The sequence below is a fragment of the Acomys minous genome, assembly GCF_964271855.1.
Source record: "Acomys minous genome assembly, chromosome: 17".
NCBI classification, from domain to species: domain Eukaryota; kingdom Metazoa; phylum Chordata; class Mammalia; order Rodentia; family Muridae; genus Acomys; species Acomys minous.
The window spans coordinates 29,277,671-29,292,072 of record NC_140500.1 but is presented as its reverse complement, the minus strand read 5'-3'; the positions used below and the strand labels follow the sequence as shown (position 1 = coordinate 29,292,072).

The 14,402-nt window shown below is 43.2% G+C and overlaps 1 protein-coding gene across 4 annotated transcripts in view; it reads right to left on the bottom strand.

Annotated features, from left to right (window-relative positions):
* TMCC1 (transmembrane and coiled-coil domain family 1) overlaps positions 1 to 14,402 on the bottom strand; it is a 154,332-nt gene that overhangs the window by 9,003 nt on the left and 130,927 nt on the right. For all 4 annotated transcript variants that reach the window (XM_084765193.1, XM_084765194.1, XM_084765195.1 and 1 more), the window contains one exon: positions 9,608 to 10,542. In XM_084765193.1, coding sequence (XP_084621319.1) covers positions 9,608 to 10,542 — 935 coding nt within the window. The remainder of the gene's footprint in view (positions 1 to 9,607; positions 10,543 to 14,402) is intronic.

Genomic DNA, 14,402 nt, shown 5'->3' with positions numbered 1-14,402 from the left:
CAAACCAAACCAAAAACCAACCAAACAAAAAATACCTCTGGTCTGCAGGAAGCATCAGGGAAGAAGCCGAGCAAGCCATAGACAGCTTTGCAAACTCTTAGGCACACTTGGAGTTTGGTCAAACAGCCTATCTGGTGTCCTGGAATGCAGATCTGGGGCTGGGTTCCCTGTCCCAAGCTGCCTGTGTGCTGCACACTTGGGAAGGCTGAGGTGGGAGGGTCATGACTGATGCTAGGCTGGGCTACCCTGTAAGACTTCTGCCATAAACAAATATGAAACACACTTAAGCTCAGTTTTTCACCAGAGCCTAGGAGTTTGTTGCTCAGCTCTATTCACATTCCTGCTTCCTGTTTTTAGATTTATTTTATTGTCTGCATTTTTCTGTGTTATTAATCAAATTCAAAGTCTGTACAACAAAGGGAAAAAACACTGTATCAGCTCCCTGACCCAACCACTCAATTATTAAGGTACAATCCCCATCACTTGAAACTAACATTTTTACTGTCATAGCCTCTGCTAGGCTCTGGCTGGAAACAGGCTGCCCAGAAGAGCCCAGCAGAAATGCTATGGTATTCTTTTTGGAGGAGTGGAGGAATTCAGGATTTAATCTCATCTACTTACTCATCATGAGCACCAAAACCTCAACCCTAACAGAATGATAACTACCCTCTCTTCAATGCAGGGTTTGCCTCTAAGTACCGAGATTTACAAAGCTGCTTCTACTAGGACCTTCAGTTCCTCCTTGGGAGGTTCCTCAATTCCAACAAGTAAGGACACAGGACGTCCAGGAGCTCCTTCAGTTTCTTGAAACTCCTTCGTTAGTGAGGTGGGCAAGGGTCTGACCCACCTTGCCCTGCTTCAGTTTTTTTACATGTTTTTAATCTGTTGTCTCCCCACACCACCCATTACTAACCAAATATAAGGTCTACACAGCAAAGAACCATTATAATATGATGCCTTTTGTTTCTTTGTCTAAATTCTAAAATGGGGAAAAGGAATTCAGAGAACAGCTCTATCTTCTCATTAAATATCCATAGCCAAAGGGTAGGTAGGAGGGAAGAGGGGAAGGTAAACTGCGTGTAACTCTCTTCTGACAGCTAGGATGGGGTGGGCTCCTGATCCTCTGAGCACTGTGTGTAACTCTAGAAGGCCATTTCTTACAGCTTAGCCTGGACAAAGTTAGCAGGAGACCAACAGCCTCATTTTGAGGAGTTTTACTCAAAGTTTTTTCCTAAACCATTTCAACTCAAAGGGATCTAAAAATCTAAACATGGGTTCATTTTCACTATCAGCAAAGGATACCTAAACACTAAGTTTTTTGTTTTTGTTTTGTTCTTGGTTTTTCAAGACAAGGTAGCCTTGGCTGTGCTCGAACTCACTCTGTACTCCAGTCTGGCCTTGAACTCAGAGATTTGCCTGCCTTTGTCTCCTGAGTGTTTGCTGGATTTGTTGTTGTTGTTTTTTTTGAGACAGGGTTTCTCTATGTAGCCTTGACTGTCCTGGACTCACTTTATAGACCAAGCTGGCCGGGAACTCACAGTGACCCATCTGCCTCTGCCTCCCGGGTGCTGGGATTAGAGGCATGCACCACCACACTGTTCACCGTTTTAAAAACAGGTTGAAAGCATCTCTTGCTGGGGGAAAAAGAATCGCTGTATTTACAATGCATCGGCCATGTCCAGACTCTGTGGCAGTAAACAACTCATAACTACTAGTATCTAGAGTGGTCAACTTGATCAAAGATACGCCAGAGATACTTCTGGGCTAAATTCCTGATGAACGAGAAACAGGGCAGGTGCATAAGGCTGGGAACTTGAATCTAAAGCATTACTTTTTTGGGGTGTGGCTCAAAAGTTTGGAGTCACCTGGAGAGCCTGTGGGGCTTCTTCAGTTGGGTAATAGGTTAGTAGAGCAGATACCAGATAAAACTTGTGGAACAGGTTCTAAGACACATCACCTGACACATACAGGCAGGCGGCTCTGGGAGCGGGCTCATGTCTCACATGCATTTGGGACACACAAGTGGACTGTGCCATGGTTTGACCAGGATGGACAGACATAGCTGAGGAAGGGAGCATGGCATGTGGGAATGTGAACGATTCCTGCCTATGCTGGGGAAATGGATGATTTGCTTTATGTCTTATGACATCACTGTGCTGAAGCTGGAGCAGCAATGAACTTGTCTGTCACTCTAGCCCTTGCAAAGCTGAAGAGGATGACGGAGAATTTTAGCCAGTCTGGCCTACATATTGAGACCCTGTCTCAAAAAGGGGAGCAGAACAGAGTGTTAGTCTACTAAGATTTAAGTATAAAGTGTATTTTCTTGATACAAGAACAAGAGGTACCCAAAGAATATTGAAAATGAAATTGACAGGGTCATTCTGGAAAATTGGAGATCAGATAATGGCAACTGGGTAACATTCTGACACCTGGAAAAAACCCCAAACATTTACTGGGCTCCCAGCATGGTTGTGTGTGTGCCTGTGTGGTGTCGATGGTAACTGATTTTAGGACCTCATATATGCTAGGTGTGTGTTCCACCACTGAACTAAACCCTGAACCCTGGCTCCTATTCCAATCCAAGCATCCTACTTGCTTCCACGTACATGGTCTCTTCTCTCCTCCCTTTCCCTCCAATCACTTCTTCTTTCTCTCTGTCTCATTTAATAACAGTTACACCCCTTTTTTGATAAATGCCACTTTGTTTTCACAGGCAGAGAAACTGAGGCTCCAATGATCTGCTCAAGGCTATACAATTTTAGAAGTATCAGAACTGACAAACCTGTCTAGGTCTGATGAATTAATAGTCTCACTAATTTCTTGCCCCATACTACTCCTCTATATCCCTTTAATGGCTAAGCTAGGAAGAACATACCAGGGAATGTCTTGTACAGCAGGTCTTACAAGAATATCTCTCAACTGGGACCCCTCCCCCCATAAGCAAAAGGCTAACTTGATCCCAATAGTCTTAGCTTATATTTCAAAGTTATTGTTTAAGTGCAGCCTACATTTACAGAGATGCTGACCAATTTTCAGTTGATTAACAGGTGAAAGGGTTTAAAACAACTACATTTGAACATATCCAGTGACAGTAAAACCGTGTTTAAATAACCATTCCATAGTTAGGAGCACCTGGCTTGACTGGATCAGCCAAGTTATTCAATGTTCTACTGCACATGATACTGCTCCTTCCTCCAATTTTTGCTCTTGTGACTCAGTGTGGTTTAGAATATCCTTGGGCTTAATACAAATATCCTCAGAAGCTGGTTCCAAAGCACAGTGATCTCAAAATAGAATCTTTTCAAATTGCACTACTGCCCATCAATACCGGGCAGGCTCCTGCCCACTGTACACAGCAGCGCTCACTCACACCAGCAGCCCACACACACGAGCTCCTAACAAAGTGCAGCAGGAGCCTTCCAGCCTTCATACCGTCAACCCATTTTGCCGCAGCTGAACCTACTCTTCACCAATCTGTTAACCAATATACCCACTCTGGGAACGAGCCCAGTCCTCTCAGTTGCTACTGGTAAATAAATGTACATGGAATGCTTTTTCTGGGTGATGTGGTAAAGCCATTTTTCTTTCCTGGCCTCCGTGTATGTATCTATAATCAATTCAACTACCATAAGAACAGTGCTTCAAACCCAGGAGCCACTAGAGACCTATGCTAACTAATACTTTAAAGACATGACAAAGTGAACTCCACAGGGGTCTCACCACTTAAAACTTTATTAAATCTCATTCCTTTCTACCCCAAACATGGGTCTCATTCATAGCTGAAAGTCCTGTGCAGGGGCTAGAGAGATGCCTCAGCAATTAAGGGCATTGGCTGCTCTTCCAAAGGACCCCAGTTCAATTCCCAGCACCCACAGGGTAGTTCACAACTGTAACTCCAGTTCCAGGGAGATCTGAAACTCAGACACAGACACGCGCACACCCCCCCCCAGGCAGATATACAAGCAAAACACCAATGCACACAAAAACCCAAAACAAAATAAAACAAAAAAACACCCCCCCCACCCCGCTCAAAAAAAAAAAAAGCCTGGTGCAAAGCTCAATGCCTCACATCTAGTTCCTTTCAAAGGCTGAAATGGAGACCAGATGCAGGCTCTGCTACCATGGCTGCCTAGCCAGGCTGTCAGGCACAAGTGTGAGGACGGAGGTATCAGAACACTTGATAATTGCAGAGTTAAGCAGACCTTCTGCAGAAGTTCCCTGGGGCAGAACATAGTGGAAGTGTGGAAGCACATTAAGGAAGCGGCACCAGTGAGAAAGGGTCTGGAGGGTTTCGAGGAAATTTTACAACTTATACTGTTTTATTAGCTTTTGGAAATTTCATAAAATTTTATAAAATATACTTAAAATAGTGACTAAACCTTTAGTAAATATACACACTCTAACCTGGGAAAAGCCTGCTAGCTATCTAGCGCAGGCAGTGCTTCTTAAAATTACAATGTTCTTTCAATCACATAGATATCAGGGTTGAGCTTGAAAAAACAACCTGTGTCATTATGGAACACTGGATTTGAGGTAAGATAAAGCCCTGGCTTTGCTGTTGACCTCCAGCAAACTAAAAAAAAAACAAACAAACCCCACTGGCCTAGTGTGGTGGTGCAACACTTTAACCCCAGCACATGAGAGGCAGAGGTATGCAGATCTATGAGTTTGAGGCCAACCCAGTCTACACATTGAGTTCAAGGACAGCCAGGGCTACACAGGGTTAAGCACCTAGCCAGCCAGCCAAACAAGAAAATCCCACACTGGCCCTCAGCTTCTTCAACTGTAAAATGAGATAACAGAGCGCACCTGCAGGCTGCTGTCACAGTGAGTGAATGTGCGTCACAGCGCTTCATCATCATCATCATCAACATCAAACAAGCTACAACACTGTCTGGTTGCTGACCTGCTCAGGTGCTGGTAAAATAAAGCACAGAAAAACAAAAGACACTGGTGCAGCCATGCCCAAATTAACTAATTCTTAGTTTACCCATTACCTGTTTCCTTCCTATAAAATCAAAGCTTGCAACAAAGTAGAAATAAAAATATGGGCTGGGGTATAGCTTAGTTGTAGAGTACTTACCTAGCATGTGCAAAATCACAGTGGGGGAGCAGCACAATTTGTAGAGAAGCTGCTGCAGGCAGCTCACTAACAATGTAGCATAGGTAGGGAAACGAGGAAATCAAACTACACCTATATATGTGAAGAAGACAAGCTAAAAAACAAACCACCACCACCACCACCACCAACAACAACAACAACAAAAAACCAAAGCAAAGCCCAAACAAACAAAGGCTAGGAACATTTTCTTCAGACATGTGTAACCACATAAGCCCTGCCATCCCAGAGCACTCTGACTGGAATGCTACTGTTCTCAGTTATTATCACTCAGCTAGGTTATTTTTGTCAAAGGCTCCTAGAGAAATTCTCCAAAAATGCTTAAAATGTAAAAAGTTTTGAGTGTCTAAAGTATGCTTTCATTCATAAGAAGAGTCACTTCTGTGAAACTGTTAAAAGACTAACAATGTTAGACAAATGTATTTGCTGTATGGAGACCTACAGTGGAGGCCAATCGTTTTACTACTGCTTCTAGGAGATTATGTATATATGTGTGTGCATATATATAGTCACTATTTTAAATATATTATATAAAATTCTATGAAATTTCCAAAAGCTAATATCTCTCTCTACCTACCTATTTATCTATCTCTAAAATGGAGACACAAATTGTTGCTTTTTCGAATGGAGCCTTCAAGATTCTATTGTAAGGAAAAATCACAGTGAGGCTGAGAGAGGAGCGACAGAGTGAGACTACACATCCAACAGGGCTTAGGCTTCTTTACTCTCTAGTCCATGAAGCTTGGCAACTCCAGAGACCCCAAATCACAGTGAAGGGCGAGTGCTGCTCATGTGCATAAGCGGCCAAGACACAATTCTAAAGCAGTGATGAGATGAAGCACCTGTCTCCGACTTAACCTAATAGACAAAAGAAGGCAGACTTTTCCAGATGTGGTCTCTTCCCCCCAACCCCCTTGCCACTTTTTCTCACATCAGCCAGTATGTAACTTGAAGAAAACAATCTCTATATGAATTTTAAGCCCTAGAAGAATTTTAAAAAATTTATTTATCTTTATTTTATGTGCATTGGTGTTTTGTCTGCATGTATGTCTGTGTGAGGGTGTCAGATCTTGGAGTTATAGACAGTTGTGAGCTGCCATGTGGGTGTTGGGAATTGAACCCAGGTCCTTTGGAAGAGCAGCAGTGCTATCAACTGCTGAGTCATCTCTCCAGCCCCAAGTCCTAGAGGAATTTAATAACAGGAATATTAATTTAAATCTTTTAAACAACGAATGGAGGTGTTCTGAGAGGGTGGGGCTGGGTTTAGCAGCAGTGGCCACCTGACATCACTGCAGCACTGCGGACCAGCGCTGGCTTGCCTGTTTCATGCACTACTTCATCTCAGGGTTGCAGCGATTTTGTGCAGTGCCTTTGCTCTTCTTATGGTAGAGGAAGGAAGCCCTGACACAGAGGTTAATACATGTACCTAAGTTTCACAGTTAGTAATAGAAGTGGAATTGAAGTTTGGAATTTAGGTTTAAGACGGTAAAAGAGGACCAAGTGTCTTAATCAGTTCACTTGAACACTATTTTCTCAGTATATTAAATATAGAAAACAGTAAAGTATTTGACTTTTCTTTCCTAAATTTACTCCTTTTTTTGGTTTTATTTTTTGTTTTTTTTTGAGACAGGGTTTCCCTGTGTAGCCTTGGCTGTCCCAGACTAGCTTTGTAGACCAGGCTGGCCTAAAAAAATTTACTCCCTTTTCTTTTTTCAAGAAATAAATTATTACATTTTATTTAGTGTGTATGTGTGTGGGTGCATGTACACCAGGGTGTGCATGTGGTAGTCAACTTGCTGGAGTTGGTGTTCTTTCTATTTGGTGGGTCCTGAGGATTAAACTCAGCTAGTGCTTTCACCTGCTGGGTCCCTTGCTGGTTTTGGTGGTCAAGTAAGCACTCTGCCATTAGACCACCTATCCTCTTCTTAAAACATTTTATTTATTTATTTATTTATTTATTTATTTATTTATTTATTTTTGTTTTTAGACACAAGGTTTCTCTGTGTGATAGAGACCTAGCTGTCTTGGGCTCACTCTTTAGACCAGGCTTGCCTAGATCTCATAGAGATCAGCCTGTCTATGCTTCCTGAGTGCTGGGATTAAAGGTATGCACCACTACGCCCTTATTTTTATTTTATCTTATTTTTTAAAAAATATTTATTTATTATGTATATAGTGTTCTTCCTGCATGTTCACCTGCACACCAGAAGCAGGCACTAGATCTCATTATAGATGGTTGTGAGCCATCATGGGGTTGCTGGGAATTGAACTCAGGACCTTTTGGAAGAGCAGCCAGTGCTCTTAACCTCTGAGGCATCTCTCCAGCCCCCTTATTTTTTAAGATGGAGATCTCATGTGGTCCAGGCTGTCTTCAAATTTTCTATGGATGGCTTTGACTTTAAAAAAAAAAAGAGGCTGGGTAGTGGTGGTATACATACACCTTTAGTACTAGCACTCAGGAGGCAGAGGCTGGCAGATCTTTGAATTCAAGGCCAGCCGGGTTTACAGAGTGAGTTCCAGGACTACACAGAGAAACTCTGTCTCAAAAATCAAAGACAAAACCAATCAAAATTTATTTGTAGTTTTATTTATGTGTTGTGTGTGTCTGCCACATGTTTGCTCATGTTGGTCAATGGGAGCCAAAAGGGGGCTAAGCCCTGGAGCTAGAGATACAGGGTGCTGTTAGTCACATGATATGGGTACTAGGAACTCAACTTGGGTCCCCTGAAGAGCAGCAAGTGGTTTGACTGTCTCAAAAAACCAACCAACCAACAACCAAACAACCCCCGCCAAAACCCAACCAAACAAAAAACACCAACCAACCCAACCCAACCCAAACCAAACAAAAACCCTAAAACTAAAACCAGACTATTAAGCTTTTGATCTTTTTGCTTCCACCTGACTAGTGCTGGGATTACAGATGCACACCATGACTGATTTATCTAACTAAAGTTAGAGAAGCACTCTACCAACTGAGCCCCATCCCCTGTCTCTCAGAGTGTCAGTGAGAACTGAAGAAGATTAACAAAAGGAGGCTGACTGGGTGGCTGCTCAGCATTTTCACCATTTGAAGCAAGCTTGTTGCTGTTGTCTTTAGAGAGAGCTAAGTGATAAACATGAACAAATTATTTCAGACACTGAGGGCATAAAAGTAAAGTTTTAAAACATCACTTTAGGGACTTCCTTCAATCTTGACGTCTTAGTAATGTACTAGAGATTCCTTCTAGTTAGGAACTGGGACAAGGCCAAAACTCAGATCTTGCAAGGCTTTAATGCAGAGCTGCAGTTCTCAGAAGACCGTGAATTGATTTGTGTGGCGAGGCTGCCAGTCTTTGGCCCACATACTTGGATCTGAGTGATTCCTCTGGGGAGAATATTATTTCTTTACATGGAAGACAGGACACAGATTTGGAGGCTGGCTAAAAACGGTTCAACAGGAATCTATGGTGCAATTCGAAAAAACCGGAATCAGTATAGGGTGGTTCATGGGTAAGACCCTGGGCTCCATTTCCACAGCAAGAATGAATGACCCAGCCAGGTGTGGTGGCGCACGCCTTTAATCCCAGCACTCAGGAGGCAGAGACAGGCTCATCTCTGTGAGCTCTAGGCAAGTCTGGTCTACCAGGACTACACGGAGAGGAAAACCCTGTCTCAAAACCAAACCAAAGCAAACCAAACAAAAACTAAAGCAACAACAAAAACAAAAGAAAGAATGATCTATTCTGAACTTTGGTACAGATCTGACTACTGAGCTCCTTGAGTACTTTCTAACTGCAGTAGAATGATTTAATGCTGTGTCTCTCTACTTTCATCCAAATGTGTACTGCAGTTAGAAAGTACTCAAGGAGTCAGTAGTCAGATCTGCTACCAAAGTTCCAGCCAATAGATTCACATTATTCATCTGTTTTTTCTTTTTTTTTTGAGATAGAGTTTTCTCTGTCCCTGTTGTCCCCTTGTAGACCAGTTGCCTCAACTCACAGAGATCTGCCTGCCTCTGCCTCCCAGAGTGCTGGGAATAAAGGCACGTGCCACTGTGCCCTGTTCCAACCTAATTTTTTTTTTTTTACAATAATTTCTCACATAAGTATGTTTAAGGCCAAATACACACAAGGTTCATGACATTCTGGTTGGGCTACATTTTTGGTATTTATAAACTTCTCAGGATTAAGATGTTCTAAATCCAATATAGTACAGTTAAGGATTTAATTGACTATTTTCATGATCTCAGAGAACTGAAGAAATACCTCAGAAACTCTGAGCTTCATGTTAAAGTCATAAACTGGAATAGAAGACTGAGGAGATAAGAAATGTTGCATCTGTGTGTGATCTTAGGAGTCACTGAACTGCTGTACTGACTGACACAGACCTCCTGTGGCTGTTACACACAGATCTGAACATACTCTAGAGGCAGACATCTTTTAAATTCACTTCTCCATATTCAAAAAGAAAAGTAGAAAGAATTTAGGCTGTAAATTTCTGATAACTTACCTATACCGCTCTTCCTGTAAGGTCTGCATTATTAAGGAGTAGTCCCTCTGATAATGCTCCTTGAGAGTCTCGAAGGACTCCTCCAGTCTGGCCTGGGTTTCTCGGATCTCCTGGATCTCATGCAGAAGTGCATCAAACCCTGAGCTCTGCATGTCGAGGGTGTTTGTTTTGGAGCTGGACGCTCCTACCGCAATGCCCCCGGTCGTACTATTGGCTCCTACTGAGCCTGAAGTGGCACTAGAACAGTCTTCCTCACTACCATATTTTGGACTTGACTGAAAGTTTGAAATAACCCCTAAAGCCTTTCCCCCATCATCCACTTGTCCTTCCTCTAGTGAGTCCTTCAGGTTAGGGATGTTGTCTGCACTGCCAAATTTGTTCCGAATCAATGAGGCGATCTCTCTGGGCTTGGAGACCACAGCCCCTGCTGCTGAATGGGTCGCCTGGGAGAAGCTGGAAAGTCCACCTTTGACGCTGTCCACTACACCTTCACTGAAGCCCGTCACTTTTGCACCCACATCCTTCAGACCCTGGTGCATGTCTCTGAAGACATCCTTGGGCTGTCGGGGGATCCCGTTCTGTTCCACCTCACGGAGCTTGCGGTGGTAATGCTCAAGCTTCTTCTGCAGCTGGAGAATGGTCTGTGCAGATTTCTGGTTTTTCTTCTCAAACACCTGTTTGATGCGAGCAGCCTGCTGCTTGTCTGCACTGTTGGCAAGCTTCAGGTATTCAGCAACGTTGTCGTCTCGGGCTGTCTGTGCAATTTTGATCTGTTCTGTGAGCTTTAGGATCTTCTGCTGCAGGTGTGCAATGGCAGCTTTTGTGCGCTGAGGATCTGGTATTCCATCCACAGATTCTGTGTGGATGCTGCCATCGGTGCTGGAGGCCACGGCACTGGAAGTCTGGGCGAGGCTGCTTACTTCCAAACGCTCGATCTAACATTTTAAAAGCAAGAGGTGGATGTTAGAAGCATCCCAGAATCAATGTGCCAAAATGTGCTGATAATATGCCTGTGTTGAACTCTCAGCACAGATGGCTGACCTGTACATTCCCCTGGCCTGTAAAAGCCCTGCTGCCCTCTTGGCTAGTCTTTATACAATATTTCTTTAACTAACAAAGGTCATTTTGTTGGTTGAAAACATGAATTAATTCACATTCTCATGCATACTTCTGTTCAGAAGCAAATCCATGTAGGAGGGCATATCAGCTTTTGAATGTGATCCTATGAAAACCATTCTGGTGTTCGGATGTCACAGTCATCCTGAGCCACACTCACAGATTGGTCCCCTGAAAAGGCCAGCAAGAATAGATATGTTGATACCAAGATATAAGCATCCAATTGTCACCACAGTGTTTGTTTGTATAAGTCACGCCCAGGGTAATGAGATCATTCTCTATTCTTGGGACAGTTTGCTGCAGTGGGAGGCAGGCAGAGGCCAGGCTGGGGAGGTGCTGCTGAGTGCTGCTGAATTAAAGTAACTGTGGTGGCCCCGGGAAGACAACGCCAATGGACGGGACAGTGAGAGCTAAGTGATTAAACAAATCAGGGGCTAAGGTTGTATCTTTTTGAGCTGTAGGTAAATAATTACAAAGCTCACACACTATTATTTTATATGGATAAGTGTCACTACAAGGAATGGAAGAAAGGACAACTGCTCAGACTTGAAAGCTCACACTCCTAAATGCCAAAGCAGGGAGCTCAGACCGAAGGAGGCCAGTTTTTCTACACCAGGGAGGGTACCCTATCTGTGGCTTGTGCTAGTCACTTAGATAAAGCAGGACCCAAGAAGACTTTTGACACTGCTCTGTAGAGCAACAGCAGAAATGAGTAGTAACAACATCAAACAGCTGTCTTAGGGCAATAAAAATGCCTGGTTCAAGGGTCAGGTTGCAACATGGCCATCTGTAGACTAAGGTTATGCCCCTTTTTGGTTCTGTACTATACTCCGTCCTATGACAATGTGCCAATAAGAACTGTACAGAGGTCAACCCTACATGTTCATGATCTTATATATCCAGGAAATGCCAATAACTAACCCGCTGTCTCAAAGTGTCTTCTCTCATCTTAGATGTACAGTGTCCCATTCTATCATCTGAGTAGGATTTATGCTGACCTTTGAGCTTTTATAAATATATTTAGTTAGATCATACTGGTTAGCGGTATACTTCAGTGGTGAAGTACTTGCCTAGCACATATGTAGCTCTGGGTGTGATACTCAATACTGGGAAGTGGGGGTGACAGAACAAAAACCCAACAGTACTCCCCCCACAGGGTTTCTTCGTGTAGCCTCAGGCTGGCCTTGAACCCACAGAGATCTGCCCGCCTCTGCCTCCCTGAGTGCTGAGATTACAAGCGTGTTCCACTGTGTCCATCTTACCCCAACAATGTTCTTTCTTTCTATTTCAATGAAACTGAATGTCGGGGCTAGGAATGCAGATCAGTGGAAGAGCCCTGCTTCCCATCCTCAGCACAGCAAGAGACGAAAACCTTGAGAGATATGTGTACACTGCTTTATGCATTACTTTCTCTTCATACTGATTCAGCTTTGAGGAACACAGTGGCTAGAGACTGCAGAAGGGAGAGGCAGTCAAAATTCCAGATGGACAAGGTGTCAAGAGCTGCAGGAAGAGCTCTGAAAACCCTCACTGTTCAGTTCCCCAAAACAGCTGCACAAGCTCCCTCTTACTGGGTTTTCCTTCTGAATGAGATTTAGACTCATAACTAAAGTACATGATACTATTCTGCTTATCTATGTCCAATAATTAAGCTCAAAATCTACTGCAGATTATATGGAACAGAGATATGAAGAATCTTCAACCAAGATTCCCCATGCTCAAGTTTATGACTCTGGGATCAAAGCTAACCATGCTGGGGGCGAGGGAGAGAGTTCAGTGGGTAACACACATACTGTAGCTAAGCCTGACAACCTGACTTCTGGTCTTGGGATCCACATTGTACAAGGAGAACTGACTCCATATAAAGTTTTGTCCTAACCTCCACATATGCTGTGGCATTGGTGCATGCGTGCACACACACACACACACACACCACACACGCTCACAAACGTAACAGAGAGAGAGAAAGAGAGAGAGAGAGAGAGAGAGAGAGAGAGAGAGAGAGAGAGAGAGAGAGAGGGATCATACTGGTGAAAATACTGTTGGAAACAGCTTGGGAGATGGCTCAACAGTTAAAAGCATTTTAACTGTGGATCTGGGTTCAGTTCCTAGCATTTATATAATGGCATACAACCATCTATTATTACAAGGGCACTGGACATGCATGTGGAACACAAACATGCAGGTAAAACATGCATACACACAAAAATACATCTAAAACAAACAAACAAACAAACAAACAAACAAACAACTGTTAGAAGCCAGGCGGTGGTGGCACATGCCTTTAATCTCAGCACTTGGGAAGCAGAGGCAGGCAGATTGCTTTGAGTTCGAGGACAGCCTGGTCTGCAAAGTGGGTCCAGGACAGCCAAGACTACACGGAGAAACTCTGTCTTGAAAAACCAAAACTAAACAAAAAACAAAACAACAAAAAAAAAAACAAAAGAAAACTAAAACAAAACAACAACAACAAACTGTTAGAGACTATAATCAAGGTTCAACCATTTAAAAAGAAATCACAATAATTTTCAATATACAAATGTCTATAAATGATCACATCTGGCTAGAATTCTGCTTCTTTATAAAATAACTAAAACATATTCTCTTTAATTCTTGTCCTACCTGGGGCCAGTGTGTCCTCCCATGAAGAGTTCCCACAGACATTGATATCCCTGTAAGAGGACAGCTGACACTAGAAACTGGACATCATTGCAATACTCAGGAAGACCTCATTTTGAAAGGTACCCATTTTATTTTAGTTTTTCGAGACAGGGTTTCTCTGTGTAGTACTGGCTGTCCTGGTACTCTCTCTGTAGATCAGGCTGGCCTTGAACTCAGACATCCTCCTGCCTCTGCCTCCTGAGTGCTAGGATTAAAGGTGTGCACCACCACTGTCCAGCAAAAGGTACCCATTTTAAAAGGGTAGAAACTTAGAACTAAGTCCTATAGGGGAAGTCTGTGCTTTAAGCATGGACACCTGGCCCCAAGGCATCAATCTGTCAACCAGAAAAGTTCCTTTTGCCACTGGATATAGATAACATAAGGAACTGGATCCCTAACTCACTCCAGACAACTCAGTTCCAAATGTGAAAAGCAAAGTTTTCAAAGGTAACACTAAAAAAAGGCTGCCTCCAAGGTGGGGCTGAGGATCAAATCTGTGTCAATCACTCAACACTAAGCCACAGAACCAGCCCAACACTTTCTCCTTTTCCCTACAGCTTTTTGATAGCAGTAGCTCAGGCTGGCCTCAAACTTACATTCCTCCTGCCTCAACTGTGTGGGTAGTGGGACTGCCCCAGAATTTCCTGAGAGGAGCAAACATGAAAAGAGCAAGTTGCCTGATACACTCTGGTGCCCTGGTGAAGCACAGACTGGGCCATAAGCTGCTCAAGTGTAAAGGAGAGGAAACTCGGACGCAGTCAGGAGGCTGTTTAAGGATGAAGTGAGTCATGAGTGTGAAAGTGCTGTACCAGCACCTGGCAGAACAGGCTGTGGGCATTGGCCATGACTGAAATAGCCTAAGCTGTTCTTATTAAAGATCTCATCATTAATAGATTCTAGATCATACTTACTTCTAAGACATAACTAAGGAAAGGCTACACTGAATGCAGAACAAAGGTAAAAATTTAACTCAACAGTTTATCAAGCTCACACTTTGATAGCCTTCCAATCCTCACCA